The sequence below is a fragment of the Protopterus annectens genome, chromosome 8.part0 (genome assembly GCF_019279795.1).
Source record: "Protopterus annectens isolate FY-2018-M chromosome 8.part0, PAN1.0, whole genome shotgun sequence".
In the NCBI taxonomy this organism is placed as follows: domain Eukaryota; kingdom Metazoa; phylum Chordata; order Ceratodontiformes; family Protopteridae; genus Protopterus; species Protopterus annectens.
The window spans coordinates 1,898,969,689-1,898,996,251 of NC_056741.1; the positions used below are offsets into that span (position 1 = coordinate 1,898,969,689).

The 26,563-nt window shown below is 41.1% G+C and overlaps 1 protein-coding gene across 2 annotated transcripts in view; it reads right to left on the reverse strand.

The window, feature by feature from the left end:
• Positions 1-1,698: 1,698 nt before the first annotated feature.
• The window catches only part of LOC122809706 (ADP ribosylation factor like GTPase 2 binding protein), a 355,290-nt gene continuing 330,425 nt past the window's right edge, over positions 1,699-26,563 (reverse strand). For both annotated transcript variants that reach the window (XM_044081399.1, XM_044081398.1), the window contains exon 7: positions 1,699-3,427. In XM_044081399.1, coding sequence (XP_043937334.1) covers positions 3,344-3,427 — 84 coding nt within the window. In that variant the 3' untranslated portion in view covers positions 1,699-3,343. The remainder of the gene's footprint in view (positions 3,428-26,563) is intronic.

A 26,563-nucleotide genomic window follows, 5' to 3' on the forward strand; every position in this document is an offset into this window, starting at 1 on the left:
GCACTTTCAATGCACAGTAATGAACACTACTCAATGAAAACAGTGAAGTATACAGCCAGAGAACAGTCCCATTTGAATACTGGCAAAGTTCACAGCACGAAATCACTAGGGGCAACTTAGCATCATCCATAAACGAGATGTAAAACTGTATTTGTAGCAATGCCCCCTAAATAAGGGAAATATCCTAGGCCTGACTGGGAAAATATCTGCACAAAAACTAGTACATTCATTAGTAACACAAGTAAGAAATAAGCTTAAGAGTGTTTTTTTAAGACAGGAAAGTGTGAGTACAAAAGCAGGAACAACTGCAACCACATGCCACTCAACGTGCAGACAGTGATTCGGTAGCATTTTTGTCAAGGTCACTGTCTAGTGCAGAAGTTTCATTAGGGTTACCTAATGACAAACGGATGTCCTCAAGAGGAGTCAAAGATTTACCCCTAGAGTCATGTGAGTGACCCATTAATCTGAAGTGCTTCATCACCATCCCAGTCCCCCCATCCCATACCTTCTCATTAGGTTTCTATTCTCTAACTCTAACTCTGCAGCTACACATAAATTTCCTGAAATTAACACAGTTCACAATTAAAATGTCTCCATTTATACTCACCACTTTACAGTTAAACAGTAGTCATGATTCTCATCACTACTATGCACTCATCCTGAGACTCTATCAGCAAATTAATCTGATAAACTCAGCGCAAACAGTTGTATATTATCACAAAAAGTAATACAAGGGCAAAAGGTGATGGCATTCAACCTAGCTTGGTAGAGTAGAAGGATAAAGCCCTAACTGCAACCCAAACAACCTGAGTTTAAATAGGGGCTCAGGAAATGGAAGGGCTGGGGGGTAAGACTGAGTGGTTAGAGCCAGAGTAGTGGCCCAGTTAGCTGATTTGCTACATGTAAGTGAAAACTTGCATGTGGTAAAATTGCAGCCATTAACTAGGGTCATAGGTTAGGCTTACCAAACAAGTGATGGCAGCTCTAACTGGTGCATGGGTGAGAACATACACATACACAGTGGGGTGCAGTAGGCCCATGTCAACCACCACAGATGGGGATGGAACCTAATCAGAAACATCCTCATTGCATGAATTGCTAGATGTTAATAAAGGTGTAAAAAACCTCCATGACTGAGGGATAAACCCCTCTAGTTGGCTCATGCCTCCATACTGTGGATTCCACAGGTTGCAGACAGGGTGACTGTCAGCAGGCATTGAGGCAAACATTATGCACAAAAAACACAAACAGATGACCATAGCTGAAACAGAGCACGATAATGGATCTCCCTAAACAATGAAAGGAACATTACTATTTACAAAATATGAAGACCCCTGTATGGCAAAATAAAACCATCCCACTACAGTTCTCACTACTGAACAAAACAACAATTCCTAACTGAAATATAAATACACGTACGGGTTCAAAACTAAAAACATGGCTAGTTGTGAAATAAAGAACATCAAATAATGAAGACAAGCACAAAATTCATTATAGAATCATAAAACAGGAAACTTTCTAGCAAATTTCACTCAAATAATCCATTAAATTATTCTGATACTTATGAGGTTACCCAAGGTCTAAAATCTTTAGAGTGTATAAATGCTCCTTCATTGTGTGTGTGTGTGTGTGTGTGTGTGTGTGTGTGTGTGTGTACAATCTGTGCACGATTCAGAAATAAACACACACAAACCATCACAATTCTATGTTATGTATTGATAAAGAAAAAAACATACTGGGACAGTCACTGTGGTTTATCCACATGTGGAAGTACAGTTCAGTTACAGTGCTGTCACAGTGTTCTGCTAGTGTACATGACATTTATGGTACGTGAACAAAACAAATTCCTGATTTTTTTCCTCCATCGGAAAAAAGTTGCCATGTATCCTTTAGTAGAAACATTTGTCAGTATACATATAAATTCTTTAATGACTAAGCTATCGGACACTTTCACTTGACTGGAATTAACTGCTTTTATCTGGCTGACTGATATTTTCCACAGGAAGGCAAAATTTACATCATAAGCAATGAAACTGTATCTTTGGCTACGAACTGAGGCATGTACGAAACAGAATATGTGGTGACAACAGAATTAAGATAACATATTAAATGCCACATACCAAAGATAAAACTTCCATCAATAATAGCAAATATATTATGGTTATATGTCAATTTCACACATCCCTTTCAGCTGAAATGTGCATTTTCTTTACAAACATAGGCGTATCGCCTTTAAAAAATATTCTTGCTGCCTTAAGAAGACCATTTCCATTAGATTTCTCTCTGTGGTGGATGTTCTACATCACCACCCCACATTTACAACTCATTTGGTTCTAAAGCAGGTGTAAGTGATAAGAGATAAACAGTCTACCAACTGAAGTGCCAAAATAAATCACTATTTTCTAGCTAATGTTCATACATGTAAAACAGGAAAAAAAGGAAATGTAAAGGCTAGAACAAAAAACTGTGGTACCAAAACCTGTTACAGTGTATAGTGAATATTACTGCACACAGAAATTATCAGCCCTAGTTTTGTAGCTATGCTTGTGGCCCACTATAATGAGTGTTTACATAAACAATACTGCATCAAAACATAAAAACTGTAGTATTGAAGAGATACAATACCTATAAAGTATTTTGTATTTACCTTCTTTCACCACTGAGCCTTTATGAAGCAGAGATGCGGAAGTTGCTGACTATATTTACAAGACCACATTTTCAACATTGTTTATTTATTCCTCCATGCAGTGTACCATCTGAAAAAATGGACTAACCCGTGATGCAGAGAAGCACAATTAACCACTGCTGTAGTTGCTGGGTGTTTCAAGTGTAAACATTTGGCTTTGCAATTAACAGCCAGCAATCCCGGACTTGATAACTATGCTGTTACACATCGCAGGATAGGTATCATGCTTTAGTACTTTGTGGTACGTGACAACATTAGGGTCTGTGGTATGTTACAGTTCTTAGGATGGCAATATAAACATATTAACACTATGGAACTTCCAAAGTACATTTTTTTAAATAATTTACAATCCAAGCAATTTTATCATCTGTTATCATTATGTGAATACAGTAACTGTTACAAGGTTATAGGTCATTAACGCCTTTGTAAAAACAGCTTCACTGAGCAACTGAACACAGCAAGTGTGTACCTGAGTTTAGCCAAAAAATGCTCATAATACCAGTTCACCTATATCCAAATGGAAGACACAGGGCTTATTCAGCATTGTGACTCAGGATGAGAAAACTGACGAGTTTCTGTTCGAAATGTAAAAAGTGCCTTGAGGCAAACAAAGGCCATCAAAACAGAGGAAACGAGGTACCAAAACACAAACTTTTAAGCTGAAGATGGTAATGACGATTTAGAGAATGAGGTCACTACAAACCCGCTGCTTAGGTCCAAACTTCTGCCTTCTTTTTCCTACAAGAGAAGACAAAACGTTTTTCAAAGATGTTAAGACTACAGAACTGGCTACTGTTTTACAATACAGTTTCAACATTTCTGTTTTTGAATAGAGTCAGCTGACCAAGACAAGGCATGCAGTTTTATTAATCAATGCTTTACCAGGAACAACAAACTAAGGCAACTATAGATCAATTTTAGATCCATCTGATCCAGTTTAAAAAAAAAAAAAAACTGCAAAGAGAAGAAAGTAATATACCAGTAGACACATAAACCAATGTAGCAGGACACACTGGGGTGTTGCCAAGTTACAAAAAGCAGTTGTGTGCAAGTTAGGACAACCACATATATGACACACATTCGGGAAATATCCAAACACTTTCATGGAAGGAGAAAAATTAAAAGAGGCAGCTGACCGAATATACATTTTCATTTTTTTTTTTTTTTATGATTTTCACAGCCAGTGCACTAAACATTTTTTATACTTCAGGGGCAATTTACACATTTTCCATAATACCCTGAAAAGGGGGAGTAGATTTATAAGCACCTTTGTTTAGAATTAAGACACATTCAGAGGCTGGCTTCATGCACAGTGACTCAGCTATTGTATCACCCCAGTGAAATACATGCCCTGTTGTTCATTATTACTAAAATGTCATGCAACATACCATTTTGTAACAGCAGCGATGCTGTTGTATTGGGCACCTGCTTATTTAGAAGCATTTCTTCTATCCTACCCACTTGTTGAACTCTTCTCGATAGATTTTAATCACATCTGCAGTATTTATTGTTATAGGATCATAGGATATTACTAGGCTATCGACCCAGAGGTCATTTAAACCTAGCCATTTCACTGCAATGTAATACTATGAAAATCCTAGTCAATACCCAAGACTGCATTTAGTGATGACTTCCCATGTCCGGGAGGGTTGTGGCCACTATCCCCAGTAAGAACTTATGGTGCCCCATCCACTTGTCCAGGTTCCTCTTGAAAAGTGTCATAGAGGTGCTCTGTTTCATACGGATTGGTATCCTGTTCCAAAGACGAGGCAGTCATTGGGAGATAAATCTGTCCCTCCAGCATGTCCTATTTAAGTCACAGGCCACATTTAGGTCCCTGGAATGGGTAGCCCTAGTTCTGTTTGATTTACTGATATGCACCAAGTTCATTAGGTCTGGGTCTTGGATTGCTCTGTAGGCCAACCATACATCTCCCCCAAGAAGTCTACATGACATGGGGTATACTGACAGGGACTTTACTTGGTCTGTGTAAGGCACATACTGGAGAGCCCCTTGATCTTCTTGTTAGAAACCTTTGAGGTCTCTCTAGTTGCTACAGGTGCTTTGTATGGTACATGCCGAATGGGGCATTATACTCTATTATGGGCCGGATTAGTGCAGAGTATAGAGGGATTATAACCTCTTCTGTGAGCGAGGCAATGTCTTTACTAATCAAGTGTGTTATGTAGAAAGCCTTCCTTACTACAGTATGACACACGGTGGTCAAAAAGGTTGCAGTCACCTTGTGATCCCAGGTCTTTTACCACTTCATGGGCACTTAAGGTATTTTTGTTGACTTGACAGTGTGAAGGGACATTGTTTGCGCTGAAGGGAATGATAATGCATTTCTTTGTTTAAGACCATGACTAATACACCAGTCGCTGGTCTGTGTGAGACCCTCATGGAGTATACTGACATTTGGAAATTCAATGATTTGCACCTAGTTTGCAGTCATCTGCAGAGTTAGTCAGCCACAACCCCTTAATTTTGACCTGAACTTCAGAGAGGTATTTACCAAACAGTAGGGGGCCCAGCACTGACCCCTCTGGCACCCCACTGGTAACAGGTCTGCTGGCTGATGTGGAGTCACCCACTTTAACAGAGTGTGTCTGGTTTGTGAGACATTTGGCAACCCATTTTACAATGAAGGGGTTTACATTCAGTTTGCTAAGTTTATCGGTAATGACTGAATGTGGGATTGTGCTGAAAGCCTTTGCCAAACTTGAGGTATGCTGTGTGCACAAATATTCCCTCTCAATGGCCCTGGTCATATTTTCAAAGAAGTCCACCACATTTAACAGGCAGGATCCGCCCTTCACGAAGCCGAATTGGATAGGATCCAGGGTTTGGAGCTCGCCTGTGTCTTTACTTATGAGGTCCATAATGATGCATTCCATGGCCTTACAGATGAGGCTGGTCAGGCTTATGGGTCTGTAATTCCCCAGGTCTGTTGCTAGGCCACCTTTGTGGAGGGAAATATCCGCTGCAGTTCTCCATACTGCAGGAACAAAGCCTGTGGTTGGACCATGATTGAAAAAGAGTACTTAATGGTAAGGCTAGTTCATGTTTTAGCATGTTTAGAAGACACCCTGGGATGTTGTCTGGTCCCCTACAGGCTGTGTTTTTTGCCTTGAACAAGGCTTTGAGGACTTGCTCTTCAGATATGTAGGGTGGGGAGAAAGTTTGAGGGAAGGTTTGTGATAAGTCAGGAGGGGATACGGGAGTAAAACTTTTGCCAAACCTATCCGCTAGCAGGTTTGCTATCTCTGTGGGATCAGTGCGATACCGTTGATCACTAGTTCTGCACATGCTTGGGTCCTACCTTTTATGTATGTAGCTGTAAAAGGCCTTATGGTTATCCTTGGCTGTACTTGCTAAGTTTCTTTCACAGGAGCCCTTAGAGAATTTGTCAAGTTGTCTTATTTGCGTGTTGAAGCTGAGGATGGTGATTTTCCACTGTTGGGGCCTTGCCTTTGTTGTCTTTGACGGCAACTTTTTTCATTTATTGTAAAGTTTCTTGATGCTGGATGTCCACCATGGTAGCTTTTTTTTTACTTGGGGCTCTAGCTTTGATTCTTTCTGGTACGGCTGAGTTTATACACTTATGCAAGTGATTGTACAGGGCTTTAGTTTAAGCTTCTGAGTAGTTACCACTTCCAGCCTGGGGTGGGGCTTGTAATGCATTTATACCTTTGCCTAGGAGGGCATAGTGTGCCATGGTGAAGTTTTTTAGTCTGATTTCACCCTTTGTGAGTTCATGGTGTTAGTGCCAGCCTGAAGGTGACTGCTGTGGTCAGATTTAACTAATGAGTCTACGACAGTTGCAGCAGTGCATCTGTTTGACATGTTAATGAGGATCAGATCTAGAATGTTGGTTCCTCTTGTCGAGGTATGAACAATTTGTTCCAGGGTATTTGAATTAAAGTCAAGGAACTTTTGTGCTAGTGTGCTGGGGCTAGCAAAGGTTTCCCAGTTGATGGTGGGATAATTGAAATCCCCCAAAACCAAAGTGTTCCATAAAATTTGGATCGTCTCCAGTTTGGTTGAGTAGGCTTCATGGGCATTGTGACCCATGGAGGGGGATCTATAACTGGCTATGACTTCAATGGGGGTCTTACCCACCATAACCTGGACTTGGAGTAACTCCATGGAGTTGTCCAGTCTAACTGGACAGGAGGTGAATTTATCTCTAATACAGATAGAAACACTGCCTCCTTTGGTTTTCACATGTTCATTTTGCGGTCTAAAGGTGTGGAAGGCATTATAGCCTTGCAAGGCTGGGGTACTCTCTAAGACCTTGAACCAGGTTTCTGTGACTGCAAGACATCTACATCTTCTAGTGACAGAAGTGCTTTCAGGGAGTGCAAGTTTTGGTTTCGGCTCCTAGCATTTAGCAGCATGACCCTTATTTTGTTCTGGTTGGCTAATTTCACATTGGTAATGTTTTCAAGACCTTGCCTTAAAAAGGCACTATGAGGGAGGCAAGAGCCTTTGCCAGCAGCAGAAATCCTATAGGTGCCAGGTGCAAACAGTTTCTGGCAAAGTAGTGAGGTTTGTCGACCATGGCTTTCCAGGCTGACAGGAACTGGATCCCCTTTGAATGACACCAAAAACTAAGGAAATTACTGAAATAAATATTTTTTTATACTGTGGCATCATTCTAGGTGTGGGTAGTATGTTGTTCAAGGCTAGGGGCACATACTCAGAGAGCTCAACCATGTCTCTCTTCATATATTGCAGTGAGGTATGTCTCAGGTCATTCAAACCAACATGAACTATGACAGAGTTGCTGAGAGACTTGAGTGCATGTGTGATCTTATGAATCCTGGCACTGGACAGGCAGCTGATGTGACTTTCTCCTTGACCAACCTGGTGAGCAGGACATCCGTGTGTCTCACTATTGAGTCTCCAGTGACAAGAAAATGTGTTTTTTTGAGTGTTTCGCCTTACGGGCTTGGTGAGTGAGACACCAGTGTTGTTATATGTCATAGGTGCTGTGAGGTATATCATCCAAGAAGTGGAAGGTGTCCTTTTTGGCAGCCGAATTCACAAAGGGGAAAGTGACTTCAGACTACACCTATGAAAAGTACATGCAGTCTACAGGCTCAACATGGACTATTTTGACTATGCCATTTTCATACTATTTTAAAAAACAGTGCTAATCAGAATGCCTTAGAATACAGCCTTATCCTCTCACATGTCAGACGTGGTTAGTTTGTGGGTATGTTAAAAAAAATCTAGTTACCAGCACAGTTATACAAACAGAGATCAGCGGAGATAGGAAGCATGAAAGTTGTATGTTATTAGAAGGCTATCAGCTACTGGCATGCTTTTTTTTCCAGCAGAACACTGAATCACTGGCAAATGCACTGTCCTGTCTCACTCTGATGTGCTTATGTTGTTGGCTGAACAGGGAGTGTTTCCTTCCACATTCATTTTGTTCTAGTGAGAAATTAGCAATCAGGCCAAACTATAAACATTTTAATGACCACAGGCATAGTCTGAATAGACTACAAACGAACACCACTATGGGGATGGCTGAAGTGTCCATAATGCTCCAACAATCTCTCTCCTCACTCTCTCCAATTACAGACCTCATTATGATGACTGTCTCATGCAACTTATTACCGCCCCTTCAAGAAGGGCTCTTGCAGCAGTATAATAGGCACAACTCCAAGCAGCATGCCATCTAAAATCAGAAATTAGGCTGGTGAAGAGTCTTGTCATAATACCAGGTAGAATTGTTCTTCCAGAGTTGACTCTACACTTGGACTTTGCATATCTAGCTTGGAGTGTACTGAGTAATGTGAACTGCCACTCAAATGATGGTCTTAATCTCATTCAAACCCTGAGCTGTGCATGTGTATTTATTTATATTTGTTTTTTTCCCTTGGTTTACTAAGATAGTCAAACTGAGCAAAACCCAAAAGCACCAATGACAATAGGCTACTTAACACAAACTTACATTAAAGTCATGACATATTTATTTTATTTTATTTGCAGTTTAACCGGGAAAGTCCAGTGGGCCAAAATGAGCCTGTTTTCAATGGAAACCTGAGGAGAAAAGCTCCATATACAATTATTACAAAGCTAATATCAACAAAGCTAAGTACAATACAGTTTTCAAAACTACTAAAAACACAGTAATATAGAAGACAGAAAAATAACATTTGAACAAGGTGTTGTACAAAGCATTGAATGAAATTAAAAAGTATGTTGTAGTACATAAGTATAATTTGGAGTGCAGCCACTTATGCACTCAGTTTCATGAGGTGAGAGGTAGGAAGAATTAGCAGGACAGTAGAACAGTGAAAGGTGAATAGGCTGAGTTATGAGAAAGGAAAAAAGGAAGAAGGAGTGAAAATGAAATGAACTATTAAGGAACATTTAGAAATACCAAAGAAGGATTAAAAATCTTAAAGATGTTCACAGTTGGGAAACCATGAGTATAAAATAAACACAGGTTGTTCAGGAATAAAGACAGAAGTAGAGAAAATAGGATCTCATCATGTCTATCAAAAAAGTAAGGTACTGGGACACACATTCAGATAAAGTTAGTTTTGTAACAGTTTTTGTTCGACATTTATGCATGAAATAAGCCAGTTGTTAAGTTTTTAAACTTTGCCCCATCAGTGAAATACCCAGGCTACTTTACAACATTTAAGCTATTAAACAGCAATTATTATATTTCCAGAAATATCAACTGGTTTGCCTTAAATTCACTGTGAAAGATGAAACCAATTTTGACATGAATGAAAAATTAGTCCTCAGTGATACCCTAACCAAGAACAATACTATGCAAGTATATTTTAACAGTAATGTCTGCAGTTTAGAGATCTTCAAACAAAGGTGACTGCAACTAGAAACAAATTTTTCAATTAACAAATATCTTAAGATCCACGGAAGCTGCTAGGCAGGTGACTCAAGTTTGGAATTTGAATTTACTGAAAGAAAACCTAACTGGTGAGTGAGGGTGGTTGTGTTTAATTGATGAATATGCCTACCTTGGCTTAAAGAAGGAAAACAATTTGGTCTAAGATGCTGCTGAGCTATGCCTGTTTTCAAAGAGATTAGACTATGGTTAATTAAATGCCTTCCTGTTCTGTTACAAAAGTTTGAAAGATTGGTTTATTCCTTTCATGGTAAGGGCTACAAAGTTGTTTTGGCTATCCTGCAACCATGAAGATAGCGCTTTTGAATGCAAAAGTAAACTTTCTAAAATGGAGGAGAAGACTTAAGAATATACAAAGCTTGCTGGTCCAAAGATAGAAAATGCATCTGCCATGCATACTTCCATATGTAGCAGTCAAGCACAGTTCTTGCATCTGTACATTTTTTGGCAGAAAATATGCCATTTGCAGGTCAGACTGGACCTGCTAGTACAGTCAGTTGATCTGGGATCTACACCGTTTGAAGGGATAACTTGCTCTAAAATTCAAGGACAGATTTGCATCATCTCCTGGCACAAAGGATAAACACACATTACTCCACACTTATCATCATACAGAAAAGGACAGAAGAGGAAGCAACCACCACATGAGTCGAATGTACGGGCTGTCAAGAAAATGTGGACAGCAACCGATATCAATTAGTTTGGAATATCACAAAAAGGGAGCTCAATGAGGTTGAATTGGCCATTTTAAATAAAGGTTTGTCATTTATACCGGCACTAAATGCTGATTTGTCAGATACACTGATTGAGCTCAGACGTTTTATTCACATTCTCTCTTTAAAATTAATGTTTGGTAACACAGATTTGAATAATGCTGCATGTTTATTCAAGAAAACAAGTGTTTATATGCCACAAAACCATCCCATATTAGATGTGTTTATGAAAGTCTGTGAAGATGATTTTTAGAGGTTGCTTAATGATGGTAAGAGGAAAGAAAAATGTTATAACTTGACTTCAGAAGAGAAAGCTTTGTTTGATTTACAAAATGATATGAGTATAGTGAGTCGCCCGGCCAGTAAAGGTGGGTGCATAGTGGTGATGAACAGGGAATACTATTTCATGGAAATGAAGAATATGTTATGTGATGTAAGCACTTACAACGTTATTGATAAAACTCATATTGATAATATGAGAAAGTGAATTATGATGTCTTTAACTGAATGTGTGCAAATGCAATTATCATCGAAATAACTATTTCAATATTTTGTGCTAGAAAATCCTTTAGCACCAAACCTACGATACATAAGGACTTATATAGTCCATCTTTTAGACCTACTGTATTGGGTGCTGGGTGGTTGACAGACCCTATGTTGAGAAATAACTGCGATCCATTTTAGATTGCTACCGTTTTGTTTTAAGGGACAGCAAACAGTTTCTACAAGACCTTTATGCACATTTGAGGAGTAATCCACAGGATGGACTTGGTATATTGGTTACACTTGATGTAACCTCATTGTTTACTGTGATACTGAATATGGAGGGTACTGAGATAGTTAGGCCATTTATGATTAAAATTTGTGGCTATGATGTACAGCACACAGATTTCATTTGCTATCTTATGGAGCTCATATTAGAACATAATATGTTTCTGTTTGATCAGACATATTACCTGCAGGTTTCAGGTGTAGCTATGGGCACATCTTGTGCAAATAGCTACACCAACCTGGTAATGGCTGAATGGGAAAGTGAAAATTTGTTGAAGTCGGTGGGTCATCAGTTTGCTTTTTTCTGATGTTTTGTAGACAATCTCTTTTTGATATGGAGAGATGGGAATGAACAACGTAATGATTGTATTGAAACTTTAAATAATAGTAGTAGATTTTTAAAATTATCTTATAATTATTCAAAGACACAAGTTGAGTATTTAGATATATTGATTTTTAAAGATGGTGACGGTAGAGTTTCAACAAATTTGTTTAGGAAAGAGCATCATCATCCATCTTTCATACATTGTAATAGTATGCACCTAAACATACATTTACTAACATAGTAAAAGGACAGATGATGTGTATACCTAGGTTATCAGTGGTGGTGAATGATTTTGAAGGTAATTTAAAATAGATAAGTCATGATTTTGCTGAACGGAGGTACAAACAATCAGAAATAGAGGGAGTTAGTAAGCTGATTAGAAATAGTAGGAGTATTGATGGGAAACCCTATTTTTCTTCTCCCAATATGAATAAACAGTGTAGAGGTCCCAGTATGGATGGACCTAGGTTCTGTCTGACCTACAGCAGTGATGTTAACAAGGTGAGGGAAATCATTAGGTGAAATTGGCACATTCTACAAACTGAAGAAAGGGTAGCTGAGTTGGTATGTTCTAGACCCACCTTTAGTTATAATAATAATAGAACCTTAAAACAAAGATTATGCTATCCAAAGGCCACAAGTAATGGTAGAACAAATAAACAGGTTGGCATGAGGAAATGTAACTTATGCGCCTTTTGTAAATGTATAGACCAGTCTATGTCTTTTGTGCATCTTGACACTGGATGAACATTCTACCTTAGGGCAGGAGCAGATTGTAATACCAAACATTTAGTGTATCTGGCCAAGTGTAATAAATGTAAAATGTTCTTTATCGGGAAAACTAACAGGTTAAGAGAACGGGTGAGGGACCATGAGTATTGTCTGAAGAAAGGACTAGAGTATAGTACCTTAGCTAAACACATGAAGGCAGAATTTGAAGATCATATATTTTCATTTCAGGTTTTGGTAGTAGTGCAAGAGAGTTTGACAATGGGGAATTTAGTTAATGAAACAGAACAGGTTGAGTTACAGTGGATGTTGAGGCTTAGATTACATATAGGGGCTCAGGGTCGAATGATGTAGTGTCTTTGAAACCTGAACTAAAAAACAGGAAGTTAACTGAATTTTAGATGTGTATTTTTCAGTGTGTCTGTATGTATGTCTTATTTCCTGTTTTTATATATTATTACTTCTGCTTTTGCATATGTATGAAGATTTTTATCATGATTGTAGGTCTGTTATGTGACTGGTTGATTGATTAATTGCATATCCTTATTAAGTACCTTGCTTTTACTACTACTTGATCTGATGAAGCAATTTGCAATTGTGAAAGCGCTTACCATTCATTAAATTTGATACTGTTTTATCCTTGGCGTCAGTTTGTGCGAGTCTATCTGTGCTTATTACTCCGGACTTGTTAACATACATCACTGTAGTACTGATTTTGCTGATCTGTGCTGGACCTGCTTGTAGACTTCTCATGAATACCTAAACAGCTAAAGCCACTGCTGATATGGAAATGCAGTTTAGATATCATTCATATTCCTTGTACATAAACTAAACCATCTGTCATACTCCATTATGTAAGTTAAAGAGGGATGAAGAAAGTCTGTGAAAAAGTGTGAAGGCTGCAACAGTAAAACAAACATTAGATGCATTGGAATTAGATGTTCCAGTAAGTATGTATCTTCAAGTCAATTAATCGAGTTTTGATTATCCAAAAACAAAAGTTATGGATTCATCATAACTTTAGATCCATGTTGTCTGGCTCCATCTGGTTCCACCTGTGGGACTTCAGATCTGACACCGGCCATTTCAAAAGTCTTTAGCCATTTCTGGCCCCAAATCCCTTACCCATAACTCCCTGCTCCATCAGCTTCCCAGACAGAGTCTGCCTCATAAGGAAAAACATGACAAAACATATATTTAAGTATTCCATTAAATGGGAAAACTATACCAATACACTTGCCAATGTTTCCTGGAAGTCATTAATTCCAATGCCCTGGGCCAGCTCGTTCTTACTCCCACTAGAGGGAGTAACATCCTTGACCTGGTCATTATTAACATGGGTGACACCAATAGTCAACTCCTCCCTGGTTACATCCGACCACAAACTAATCACCTTGGAAATCCACATCCCTCCCACCTGCAAAGGTAACCACCATGAAAAACTTCTCCAAAGTTAACTTTGGGCTCCTATAAATAGAGGTGGCTAACTTCACGGCACCCATGCAAATGGAGAATAGTTACATGACTGCCAAATCATACACCAATGCACTGTACGAACATGTACACAAATGCATGGATCTCGCCATACTCAACAGAACAAAGATGCTCTCCTCCAAAAAAAGGAAGCCAATCTGGTGGTCTCCTTCATATACAAACTCTACAACAGGAGGAGGAAACTGATGCAGAATAAGGTGAAATCCCAAGACTGGAAAAACTCCCTTTATCAGCCTCAACAAAAGGTTGAGATCCCTCATCAAATCCTCTAAAGCTAGCTATAAAAACAGAATTGCAGCAGATAGTAAATACAACCACAAGGCCTTCTATAGTTATACAAAGGATCTCCACGGCACTACCCAGATTTGCTCTGAGCTAATGTACAATGGTACCTCCTATACCGGAGCCAACAGATATTCCCAATATACTGGACGACTAATTCAGTGCCAACTTTACCCCTCTCCCTCCCCCAAAGGATCAATCGCAATACCAGTAGATTGCCAGACACCCAGTATTACTGCTGTACAGAATAAATCAGCACTGTCCAAGGCAAAGAATACAGCTTCTATGGGACCTGACAATATCCCTGGCTGTGTTCTACAGGAACTACAGAGTGAACTGGCACCTGTGTGCCCTATTCAATCACAGCCTCACCTCAGGCTTTGTCCCTACCGAATGGCGCACTGCTACAGTCATCCCTCTCAACAAAGGAGGAGCGACTACAGACCCTGGGAACTATCACCCCATTAGCCTGATGAGTCTGATATGCAAAGCTATGGAACGCATCATCATGGACCTAATAAACAAGGATATAGGAAATCTCCAAACTCTGGATCCCACACAGTTTGGTTTTGTGAAGGGTAGATCGTGCCTGCTCAACTTGGTCGACTTCTATGAGTTGGACAACAGAGCTGTGGATGAAGGCAAGGTGGTTCATACAGCCTATCTTGATCTGGCCAAGGCCTTTGATATCATTCTCCACCCAGGAATCATAGAAAAACTCACTAAGCTAGGCATCAATGCCTATATCACTAGGTGGGATGCAAACTGGCTCACAGATAAAACCCACAGTGTGAAAGTAGCTCACTCCAAGTCAGACTGCCGAACAGTCACGAGTGGAGTCCCGCAGGGAACGGTCCTGGGTCCTCTACTATTTGATATCTACTTCTCTGAAGTCCAGGCCAACATGAAGGGACTCTGGCTGACAATGTTCACAGACAATTGCAAGTTGGGAGTTATTATTAACTCCCCAAGTGATGATGACATCCTACAGAAAGGCCTCACTGCAACCAACGACCTTAAGCTCAATGCCAAAAAATGTGTCATCATCCCCTTTGGGAAAAACCCGGTTCCCATGAATTACCACATCGATGGCAGTCCACTGAATACAATAGGCGTTATAAGAGATCTGGGAACACAGGTCGACAGTAACCTCTCTTTTGACCACCACATTGCCACTGTGGTTAGAAAGTCCTTCTATGTGGCACATCTCATTACTAAGGGTTTTGCATCCAGAAAGAAAGATGTCATTGTCTCCCTCTACTCTTCCCTCATTAGGCCAATCATCGAGTACAATGCCCCTTTGGCATGTACCTCACTAGACACCTGCAACAACAGGAGAGGCTGCAAAAGTACCTCACAAAGAGGATCCTAGGCCTTAAACACTTGTCTTATATGGACAGACTCAAAAAAACTCAACTATCCTCTGTCTCATATCGCCTACTTAGAGGCTATCACTGCTTGACTTACAAAGCCATGTCTGACCTAGCTCTGTTAGAAATGCTACATCTAAAGAAATCCCAATCCCTCTGCACCACACGCTCCAGAGACCTCAACCTCATTACCACAATCAACAGAATGTGCTGGAGGGACAGGTTCATAACCCAGAGACTGCCCATGCTATGGAAGACACTTCCCATACATGTCAAACAGAGCACCTCACTGGCGCTCTTCAGGAGAAATCTTGAAGAGTGGATGGGAAAAAGTAAATTCACCCTGGGGATCACTCCAGTGGCCCTTCGACAGAGGCACTGGGAACTAAGGTCAGGTGGCACGATGCCAGGGTAATCCTATGGGCTAGACTTGTAAAGGCTCCAGGGCCATTAGCCTAGTACACACCAATGAACCTGTGTACTAGCAATAACTAGGCATCTATGTTGTCCATTTTCATTCATCAACATATGCATTACGGATCCGACCTTGGATCCAATTCGGCAACATTCTACAGACTTTGGATCCAGTTCTCAAGCTCCTCTCTATACCCAAAATGCCCTAGACCATCCCTGAAACCTCAGATTGAGTTTGCCGCCATAAAGATTTCTGTATATAACAGAAGAAAAGAAAAAAAATAAAGCAGGGCTCCAAACTGGAACTACAGGTTCCAAAGGTCCATCAGGTCACTCCAGAAGATGACAGGCAGGGGGTAAGGAGAGAGGGGAGTTGAGGAAGAATGAAAATAAATGGACAACACAGATGCCTAGTTATGGTGAGTACATAACTTTAATATCTGATGTTGTCCTTTGCATTCTTCCTCAACATTTGGGACAGAGTCCACAGCTATGTAAATCTTAGGTGGCCCTCATGGAAGGATCATGGACGGATATTCTGGAAAAGTGCTAAACCAAAAGCAGGTCTGTTTTTGGAAATTATGTCCAAATTGTAACGATAAATAAAGGTATGAACACTAGATCAGGTGGCTGCTGCACAAATATCATCAATGGAAGTTCTAGACCAGAAAGCAGATGATATGGCCATGGATCTAGCTGAATGGTTAGGTGGTTTTGGTAACGAAAGGCCTTGTTAAGAATAAATCCAGGAAATGCAATTAGTGATCCATCTGGCAAGTGTAACTTCAGAAATTGGAGAAAATGGCCAAGTGGTTGAAAAAGAGACAAACAGCTGGTCTGTTTTTCTGAACTCTTTTATTCTGTGTAAATAGAAATGTAATTGCCTGTACATCTAACAGATGCAGCATGTATTCACCCTTGTTTGAAAATCTTGGAAAGAAGACTAGTAAATGAATGGTTTGATTTAAGTCCGATTCAGAGGCCATTTTTGGTAGAAAGGAAGGAGCGGCTCATAAAGTAACAATGTCTTTATGAAAAATAATGTAAGGAGCTTCAAATGAAAGAGCCTGGAGTTTGGAAATCCTTTTAGAAGAAGTATTAGCAACTACAAAGGCTCTTTTCCAAGACAGGAATTTTAAATCAGTTTTTGCTGAAGGTTCAAAGAGGTGTTGAGTTAAGCCTTGTACTACTACTGTCAAGTCCCAGGGAAGTGACAGATCCTTTACTGGAGGTCTGAGCAGGAAGGCACCCTTTAAAAAGGCCTTACATAATTTAGAAGCAAACAGGCAAGAAGTATCATCTCCGGAGTAAAACCTTAATATGGCTGCCAAGTGTACTTAGTGGAAAAACTAGAACTTTCTTTAAAAAAAGAAGCTTAAAATTCCAATACAGAAGAAATGGGGCAGTAAAGGGATGAATGTCATTTTTCAAGGCCCCAAACTGAAAATCTTTTCCACTTGCTCTTGTAAATTCTCTTAGTGGAGTCTTTCTGTAAGTACAAAAATATACCATGAACCAGTGAAGAAAGCCCGGGATGTCTAGCTATCAAAGGAATTGGAGAAAACATGTGTTTAGTTTGAGGGCTTGAATATTGGGATGTTTTTCCCTGAGGGATGTGACAGAAGGTCTGGAATGGGGTCCAGTATCCAAGGAGGACAACAATGATGGGCCAAAAAGAGGCAATGAAGACAAGCAAGCTCTTCAACCAGTTAGTTTTCTGTAAGAGTTTTGAAATTAGAGGCACATGGTAAGCGAAAATGAGATCGGAGGGCCAAACGTGGATGACAGCATCTCTCTGTGACTCCCCCTGAGGGGGGGGGGGTCAAGGTAAATTACCTGCTGCATTTGCTGTTGTGGGGAAAGGCAAAAAGGTCATACCAAGATTGACTCAAATGATAGAAAATGTTCTCTGCCACTGACTGATTGAGAGACCACTCATGAGGCATCAGAATGGACCTGCTGAGTTTGTCCGCAAGTATGTTGGATTTCTCCAGGATGTGCATTGCCACTAGAAAGTGGTTGGAGGAAGCTGATCATTGCCATACTCTCACAGCTTCTCAGCAGAGGGAGTAGGATTGAGTTCCACCTTGTTTATTGATACACCAGACCAAAGAGATGTCAGTTTGAATCGCAACAGTCACTAGAGGGAGAACATCTTGAAAAGTCTGCAACACCAGAAGGACTGCTCTCATCTCCAGGACACTGACGTGTGAATTGGTCTCTTGAGGGGACCACATGTCTTGGACTATCCTTCCCAAAAACTGCCCCCCCACCCCAGTTGGGAGGTATCCATGGTTACTGTGGCCACTGGGGGTGACAGATCAAACAGGTGACCTTCGAGTGTATCATCCAGCTGGATCCACCATTGAAGGTGGTTTCTGCATACTCGAGTTAGTCTGATTAGGTAGGAGAGAGGCTGATGAAGAATAGACCACTGAACAGCTACAGTCCACTCCAGAACATGCATATAGTAATGTGCTAAGAGCAGTAAAACTACAGACATTATCATGGAATCCAGAGCTTGTAAAATCAGTCTGGCAAGAGGAACAGAATGAGAAAGGATTTTTTTGAACCTAGGAGCTGATTGTGGTTAAACGATGCAGGGGTAGGGAAGCAATCTGACTTACAGTGTTCAGATGAGCACCGATAAACTCCATAATTTGAACTGGTAGTAGCTTTGATTTGGGCATGTTGACTGTAATGTCTAGAGATTGGCAAATTTGGAGCAAATAGTCCCTGGACTAGACTGCTCTAGAAGATGGTTGGTTGGAGCAGTGAGGAATCAATCATTCAAATACGGAAACACCCAGAAGCCTTGCACCCTCAAATGAGCTGCTACCACTGCCGTACATTTGGTAAACAGTCTTGGAGCTGTAGTCAGTCCAAAGGGCAGGGTTCTGAATTGATAGTGACTGGCTCCCAGCCAAAAGCAGAAGTGTCTTCTGGATAATCTGTCTATTTTGATGTGATAGTATGCATCCTGAAGATCGAATAAGCACATCCAATTGTCCTAGTGCAAAACAGACTGTGACCATTCAGAACTCTAACCATCTGAAATATTGGTTCAGTTTGCTTAGATCCAAAACTGGACAAAGGTCCCTTGTTTTTTTTTTGGCACTACAAAGAACCTCGAGTAAGTTCCGAATCCTCTGTGGTCTGGTGGGACCTCCTGGATGACTTTTTAGTCCAACAGCTTCTGAATTTATTCAGCTGCAGCTTGTCTCTGACTGAGTGGAACATTGGGCAGCTTATTTCCCTTGGAAGGTGGTGTTTGGAAAAATGGTATAAAGTAACCTCTGGATATTATGTTTAGCTCCCAAGAATAGTACAGTTGTGCAAAATCTTACCATAACGGTAGATGTCCTCTTCACTGTTGCAGTATTCATTACATTTGGGATCCCCTGCCTAGGGCAGCGCAATGTCCGGCCAATATACCAACGCTTTAGGTTGCTTTAAGGTACGCCATCTGTCACACATATGGTCCTCGCATAGCACAGGGCATAAAGAAGACAAAACCAAAGAAACATACATAGAAAGTGGATCCAGGTTACAGAAAGACACCAAACAAAAACCTCTTCCATTTGTATAAGTAGGATTTTCTAGTATTGGATTTCCTGGCTTCCTGCAGGACCTTAAGCACGTCCTCAGAGAAAAGGAGTCTAAGTGGAATCAAAATCCTATCACCCACAGAGTCAGTTAAAGAATGGACATGTGGGGATGGATGAGAGATCCCTTGTCTTGTGTGAGTAGGTCCACCCTGTGAGGCAACTTACTATGATTGCCCTTGACTAAATGCAGAAGAGGAAACCAATGCTGTCTTGGCCAAAAGGGAGTCATCAACAAGATTTTAGGAGTGTCCTGTTGAATTCTGAATGGGACTTTTGTAATGATGGGAAGTGGAGGGAAAGCATAAAGAAATATCCGTTTCCAAGAAAAACAGAGGTCGTCCACCTTCCATACCAGAGGACCTGGAACTCTGGCACAAAACAGAGGAAGTTGTCTGTTCAGAGGAAAGGCAAATGGATCTATTTGAGGAGTACCCTGGTGTTGGACAGTGTCCAGAAAGACATCTCTGTGAAGCATCCATTTATGGGATTGAGTTAAGGACCTGCTCAGAGTGTCTGCCACATCTTTTGATCTGAAGGAATGTAAACTGCCTGAAAAGTCACTTGGTACTGGACAGCAAGATCCCATACCAAGAGTGCAAACCAGCAAAGAAGATAAGATCTTGTTCCCTCCTGTTTGTTTACATACCTCATCACTGTGGTGTTGTCTGTAAACACCTAACAGGTCCCAGGGAGAAAAGAGGATAAAAAGCCTGAAGTGCCACCAGAAGGGGTCTCATCTCTTTGACATTGATATGCTCCTTCTGTTGAAGAGGAGACAAGACTCTCTGCACCTTTAAGAAGCCAAAAGCTCCCCATCCCATGTCTGATGCATCTGTGAACAGCTCTTGAGAGGGAAGAGGGGGATGAAAAGGGAGCCCCCTGGATTTAAGTACAATTGCTGATCAATCAGTGGAGTTCCTTCTTGAGACAAGGTAGAAGAAAAACTACAAATTCTAGGGTATGAGCACGCTGAAGCCAAATTGACTTCAGGAACCACTGAAACTCCTCATGCGAAGTTTAGCCAGATGGAACATAGGGATGGTGGATGCCATGAAACACAGAGCTCTCAGAAACTCCCTGGGTGTAATAGAAACTACAGGAAGAAGAGTTTGAAAGAAGGAGCTGAGGGTCAAGGCCATGGGAGGAGGCAGGAATGGCAGCAAAGGCACTGTCTAAATCCTGAGGAGTCAGAGAAGACTTTTTGAAATGTATTGTAAACCTCAGGCTCGGAGGATGAGAGATGGCAAAATGGAGATTTCACAATAGGATCTCTGGAGAGGATACCAGCCGGTCGTCCAAGTAGGGAAATACATGGATCCCCTGAAGCCTGCAAAAAGCGATCACAGGAGTGAAGCATTTGGTGAATACCCTTGGAGCAGTAGAAAGGCCAAAGGGCAAAGCAGAGAATGAAAATGTCAGGAAGTAACAGAGAAACAAAAATTTCTTGAAAAGGGGATGTGTCCGAATATGGAGATAAGCATCCTTGAGATCCAGAGACACCATATAAGCCTGAGGAAGCAAAAGAGGGAACCAAGTCTGAAGGGACAGCATTCAAAAAGTGGGCACCTTCAGAAAAGTATACACAGAAAAGTGAACACTGCAGGGGTAAGTTATCTCCCAATAAAATACTCAGTGAAAAACTTATGTTAAAAATGGAAAATAATCCACAACAATCGAAGCAAACCTCTCAAATGATACTTTATTCCAGCAGATAAGTAAGCGCTTTCATGTCTCCATGGACGCTTCCTCAGACTTTATAACAGTTACAAATATTTCAAAAACTCTTTAAATAGCAATCCTTTGTGAAAAGACCCAATGAAAACACTGATAAAAAAACATGTCACATATTTAAAGCTACCCAATAATACATATAAAACCTTGTATCAAAACTTCTGATGAACATATAAAAAAGTTCATGATATATCTTTAAATAAATATCTAATCCTTAAAAAACAAATATATTATACAACTTGATGTCCACTGAAAGTTAATGCTTAAATGGTCGATCTATCAAAAAGGGTGTTTTTTAAGGATTAGATATTTATTTAAAGATATATCATGAACTTTTTTATATGTTCATCAGAAGTTTTGATACAAGGTTTTTAAATAATATTTAATATACATGTCTTTTCTAAGTTTTATATGTATTATTAGGTAGCTTTAAATATGTGACGTGTTTTTTATCAGTGTTTTCATTGGTTCTTTTCACAAAGGATTGCTATTTAAAGAGTTTTTGAAATATTTGTAACTGTTATAAAGTCTGAGGAAGTGTCCATGGAGACGTGAAAGCGCTTACTTATCTGCTGGAATAAAGTATCATTTTTTTACAACTCTGACAGGTTTGCTTCAATTGTCGTGCAGTATCTTCCACCTTCAGAAAAGTGTTAAAATGAGACAGTTCTTGAATTGATCTCCAAGTATCCTCTTTTCCGGGTACTAGAATCATCCTGGAGTAAAACCCCCTCTTTGTTTTGGACACAGGCACCTCTTGAATAGTACCCTGAGTCAAAAGTTCCCGAAGCACCTCTGGGAAAAAGGAGAGTTGTTCCCAAGAAGACTGAGGAATACCCATTTCCACACCATGAAATACCCCTGCCGAATAATAGACAGAACCCAGGAATCCTTAGTAATCTGTAGTCAAACAGGAAGAGACAGAGACGTGACGAGAAAGAGGAAAGTGGTTGGGAAGAGTCAGACAGTCAGACAGCACCTGGTTTATCTAGAAAGGGAGACTTCTGAGTCCCTGAAGTCTGAGTAGCCTTAACAGGAGGAGCCTGCTTGCCACCCTTTTTTGCCCTTAGGAAGAGGGAGGCATTGTCTGTAAACAAAGGCTGGCTTATTGGGGTAGTTTCTCTGAAATTTAAGAACAGCAGAAACAAAAGAGAAGTCATGTCATACCATAACCTTCCATCTGTGTTCTTGACTTTCACTAATCCTTGACTGTGGACTCTCTTCTAAGCTTCGGAACCGACTCAGCCATTATTCCAGCTTGTGCCTTCCAAAAACTTTCGAGCTAGGCTCTAACCCATAATGCTCCTTACCAAATTACCTCAGATCGAGTTTGCCTACAATAGTGACAGACAAAAAGTTATAAATAAGAGACCATATCTGTATCCCTATTATGAAGCCATTCTTTGGGAATATTCGGTCTACCAAGAGCTCTAAGGCAGGGGGAAGGAGGGTGGGAATGTCGAGGATTAATGAAGATTGACAACACAGATGGAACATTACGGTAAGACATAACTTCTTTATCTGATGTTGTCAATCTTCACGTAATCCTTGACTGTGGGACAGAGTCCCTAGCTACCTGAATCTTGGGAGGTCTCATGGAAGAGCATTCCTGAGCATCATTAAGCCAAATGATGCACGTCTCCTAGAGACCTGGTCCAGTTTGTAATGAGTGACAAAGGTATGATTAGATGACCATGTAACTGCTCCACAAATATCATCTAAGGAAGCTCTGGCATGAAAAACTGCAAAAGCTGCTTCACCTCTCACTGAATGCACTTTCACAGGACGTGGTAGGTGAAGTCCCTTTTTGTTGTAAACAAAGGTGATACAGTCCTTAAGCCACTTCCCCAAGATAACCTTAGATACTGGATTACCTAAAGAGAGTGTAGAAAAGGCAATAAACAGTTGGTCAGATTTTCTGATGTCCTTTGTTCTGTGAAGGTAAAATCATTATTGTGTGTGTATGTCTAGTAAGTGTAGACAGTACTCCCCCCTTGTTGGAAAAATTAGGAAAAAAGACTGGGAGATGTAAGGCTTGACTGGTATTTGACTCTGAAACAACCTTTGGCAAAAAGAAAAACTTCGGCCTGAGGGAGACCCTGTCCTTATGAAATATCAAATAGGGAGGTTTGCAGGACAAGGCTTGAATTTCTGATATTCTTCTGGCCTAAGTGACAGCTATCAAAAATAAGGTTTTCCAGGACAAGAACTTTAAGTCACAAATTGCTGAAGGTTCAAAGGGGGAAGAAATAAGAGACTGCAGTACCAAATCCAAATTCCATGGAGCAGAGTGTTATTTAAACGTAGGCCTCTCAGCATTTAGGTTAGTTTCAAAAAGGCTTTACAAAGTTTATGAGCAATAAGTGATGAAATGTTGAAACCAATATGGGAAGTTAGACATTGCAGCAAGATGCACCTGAGTGGTAGAAGCTGATGGGCCAGACTGATAGAGTAAGGCTAAAAAGTCTAACTTTGTTTACAGGCACTGCATACGGTCAATATTACAGTCAAGTGACCATTTAGCAAACTGTATCCATTTGTTATGGAACAATTTTCTAGTTGAAGGCTTGTGGTGGGCCAGAATGATGCGTCGGACCGGGGAAGTGAGGGAGGAATGCCTGGCAATCATGGGAACTGGAAAAGCCATGCACTGGGCTTGAGATGCTGAAGGTTTGAATGAACTACTCCCTCCAGGTGGGAGGATTTATCTGTAGCTGGGACCAGTATCCAGGGTTTCCAAAGTAGATGAGTTCAAAGGAAAGGAAACCAGATGTATTGAGGCCAGAACAGGGAAATGAGGATTATTCTGTTCTTCAACCTGTTGGCTTTTTAAAAAAAACTAACATATCAGAGGAGTCAGGGGAAAGGCGTACAGAAGACCGGGGGGCAAATTGTGAAGGAGAGCTTCTCTGGGTGACTCCCTCAGGGTGGAGGGATTCGGGAAAAGTAAGTGCTGCACTTGTTCAGAGGGGAAGCAAACAGATTGCAGCAAGGTTGGCCTAAGTGGCAGAATATCTTTCCCATCATCACTGGATTGAGAGACCTCTCGTGAGGCATGAGGATGGTTCTGCTCAACTTGTCCGCAATCACGTTGGAGCTCCCTGGAATGTGCATTGCCATTTGAAAGCAGTTGTAGGAAACGTCCATTGCCATATTTGGAGCTTTTCAACAAAGAGGGTACGACCTAGTTCCCCCTTGTTTGATGATATACCAGACTACTGACATGTTGTCTGTTTGAACTGCAATCGTTCTGAAGGGGAGGGTATCTTGAAATGCTTGCAATGCTAAGAGCACCGCCCTCATCTCTAGAACGCTGATATGCAAGTTGACCTCCAGCTGGGACCAAGTGCCTTGGACTGTCCTTCCCAGATAATGCCCACCCCCACCCTATCTGGGATGCATCTGTGGTCACTATGGCTTGGAGCTGCAGAGGGAATGAGGGACAAAGGGATGGCCCGTCAAAATTTAGTTGGAATGGAGCCACCAAATCAGGTCTTCTTTGCAATGACTGGCAATCAAAATTAGATGGGACACTGGTCGATTCAACAAGGACAATCAGGAGGCCAGAAGCCATTGAAGAATTTGCATGTGATATCTGGCCAAGGGAAAATATAGTTGTGTAAAATCGTACCATAAACTTAGATGTCCTTCTCTTCTATATGCTGCTGTATCCATAACATGAGGGAGTGTGCCTCTGGTTGACTCTTGGATGTCTGACCATTATACAAAAATTAGCTGCTGCTGTGAAGGTATGTGTGTTGCCCTCATCACTCAGCGTACGTCAGTCATAAAAGGATGTCAAGTACAAAGCAGACATCAGCATGCACCTATCTCAGAAATGGATGCCGCCTGAACCAGCATCTAAGGAGTGGATACCCAGGAGTCAGGCAAGCATCAGGGGAAGGTAGGGTGGGAGACTATACAGCAGAATCCTTCTATTCATATGCTGCTGTATCCATAACATGAGGGAGAGTACAAAAGTTAATGCTATTAGGAAGTGGGAGGAAGGACAGAGACATTCTCCACAAAGCCATGAAGGATAGCCCTGGCAAATCCTGCTCTGGGCCTGAAAATAATGTCCAACTTGTAGTGTTTGGTGAAAGTGTGGACAGATGACCAGGTAACTGCCACCACAATGGCAGCTGTATCCAAACTCTTAAAGAAGGCACCAGAGGAAGATATCACCCTAGTGGAGTGTGATTTCACTGGGAAGGGGAGCCTTTTGACATGGGCTGTGTAGCAAAAAGAAATAGTTTAGGAAAGATGGTGGCACAGGGCTCTTGGGAGGTAGGAGACAAAGTGCCTATCAGATTTACAGATGGATTTGGTCTTGGCCAAATATTATCTCAGTTGTCTATGTACAGCCAAGAAGTGAAAGATCCTTTCAGCAGGAGTCTGAGACAAAGGGAAGAAGGTAGGAAGATTGATGGCTTGATTCAGGGAAAGTTCATTAACTACTTTGGGCATGATGGATGGGTTAGTGTGTAAGCAAACCCTGTCCTTGTGGAAAACTGTAAAAGGGTGGGAGGCCCTGATGGCTTCCAGTTCAGATGTCTGTCTGGCTGAAGTAATGGCCACCAGGAGGATAGTTTTCCATATGCAGTGTTGGAGACAGCAGTCCTTGGCTGGCTCAAAGGGCAGTAAGGTCAGCTTTTCCAAAACAAAATTAAGATCCCAAGGGGGAGGCATGGGCTTCCTTGGAGGTCTAAAGTGAAGTACTCCCTTTAAGAAGAGCTTAACCTCCAGTCTGGAAGCTAGAGGAGGGTAAGATGTAGGCATGCTGAGATGACAAATGAGCTTTAATAGAAGAGTATGACAAGCCAGAGTTCATCAGTTCACACAGGTAAGACAAAACCACTGGAAGTTCTACAGTCAGTGGTTGGAAATTTTGTTTTAGACACCAAACAGTAAACCTTTTCCACTTGGAAAAATAGGATTGTCTAGTAGTAGGTTTTCTGGCCTCTTGCAAAACCTGAAGTACATCCTCGGTGTAGAGGTGTCTGAAGGGAATCAGCACCCTATCACCCACACTGTAAGGTTCAGGGTGGATATTTGGGGGTGTATGAGAGTTCCTGCCCTTGGCTAGATGATGTAGAAGGGGGAACTAATGCTGTCATGGCCAAAAGGGGGTCACCAACAACATCTGAGGTTTTTCTCTGAATTTTCAGCAGAACCTTTTGTAAGAGTGGGAAGGGGGGGGACACATAAGCTAACATCCCCTTCCATGGGAAGGAAAGACCATCCACCCTCCATGCCCTGGGAGAGGGTACCCTGGTGAGGAAGGCTGGGAGTTGTCTATTCATGGGGGAGGCATAAAGGTCTACCTGAGGTATACCCCATTGATGGACCGAGTTCCTATTACATGACTGAAGACGCATTCTATCGCATGCATCTTGGTCGAACTTAAAACACCGAAAAGGCAAAATAGTGAAGCGGCTTTTAAGCAAATTCTTTCCCAGGGAAAGAATTTGCTTGGCTGCTTCCATTACTTTGCCAATTTTGGCACTGTAGTGTCATGTCGCAGTTGGTATATTTAAGTAGGGGG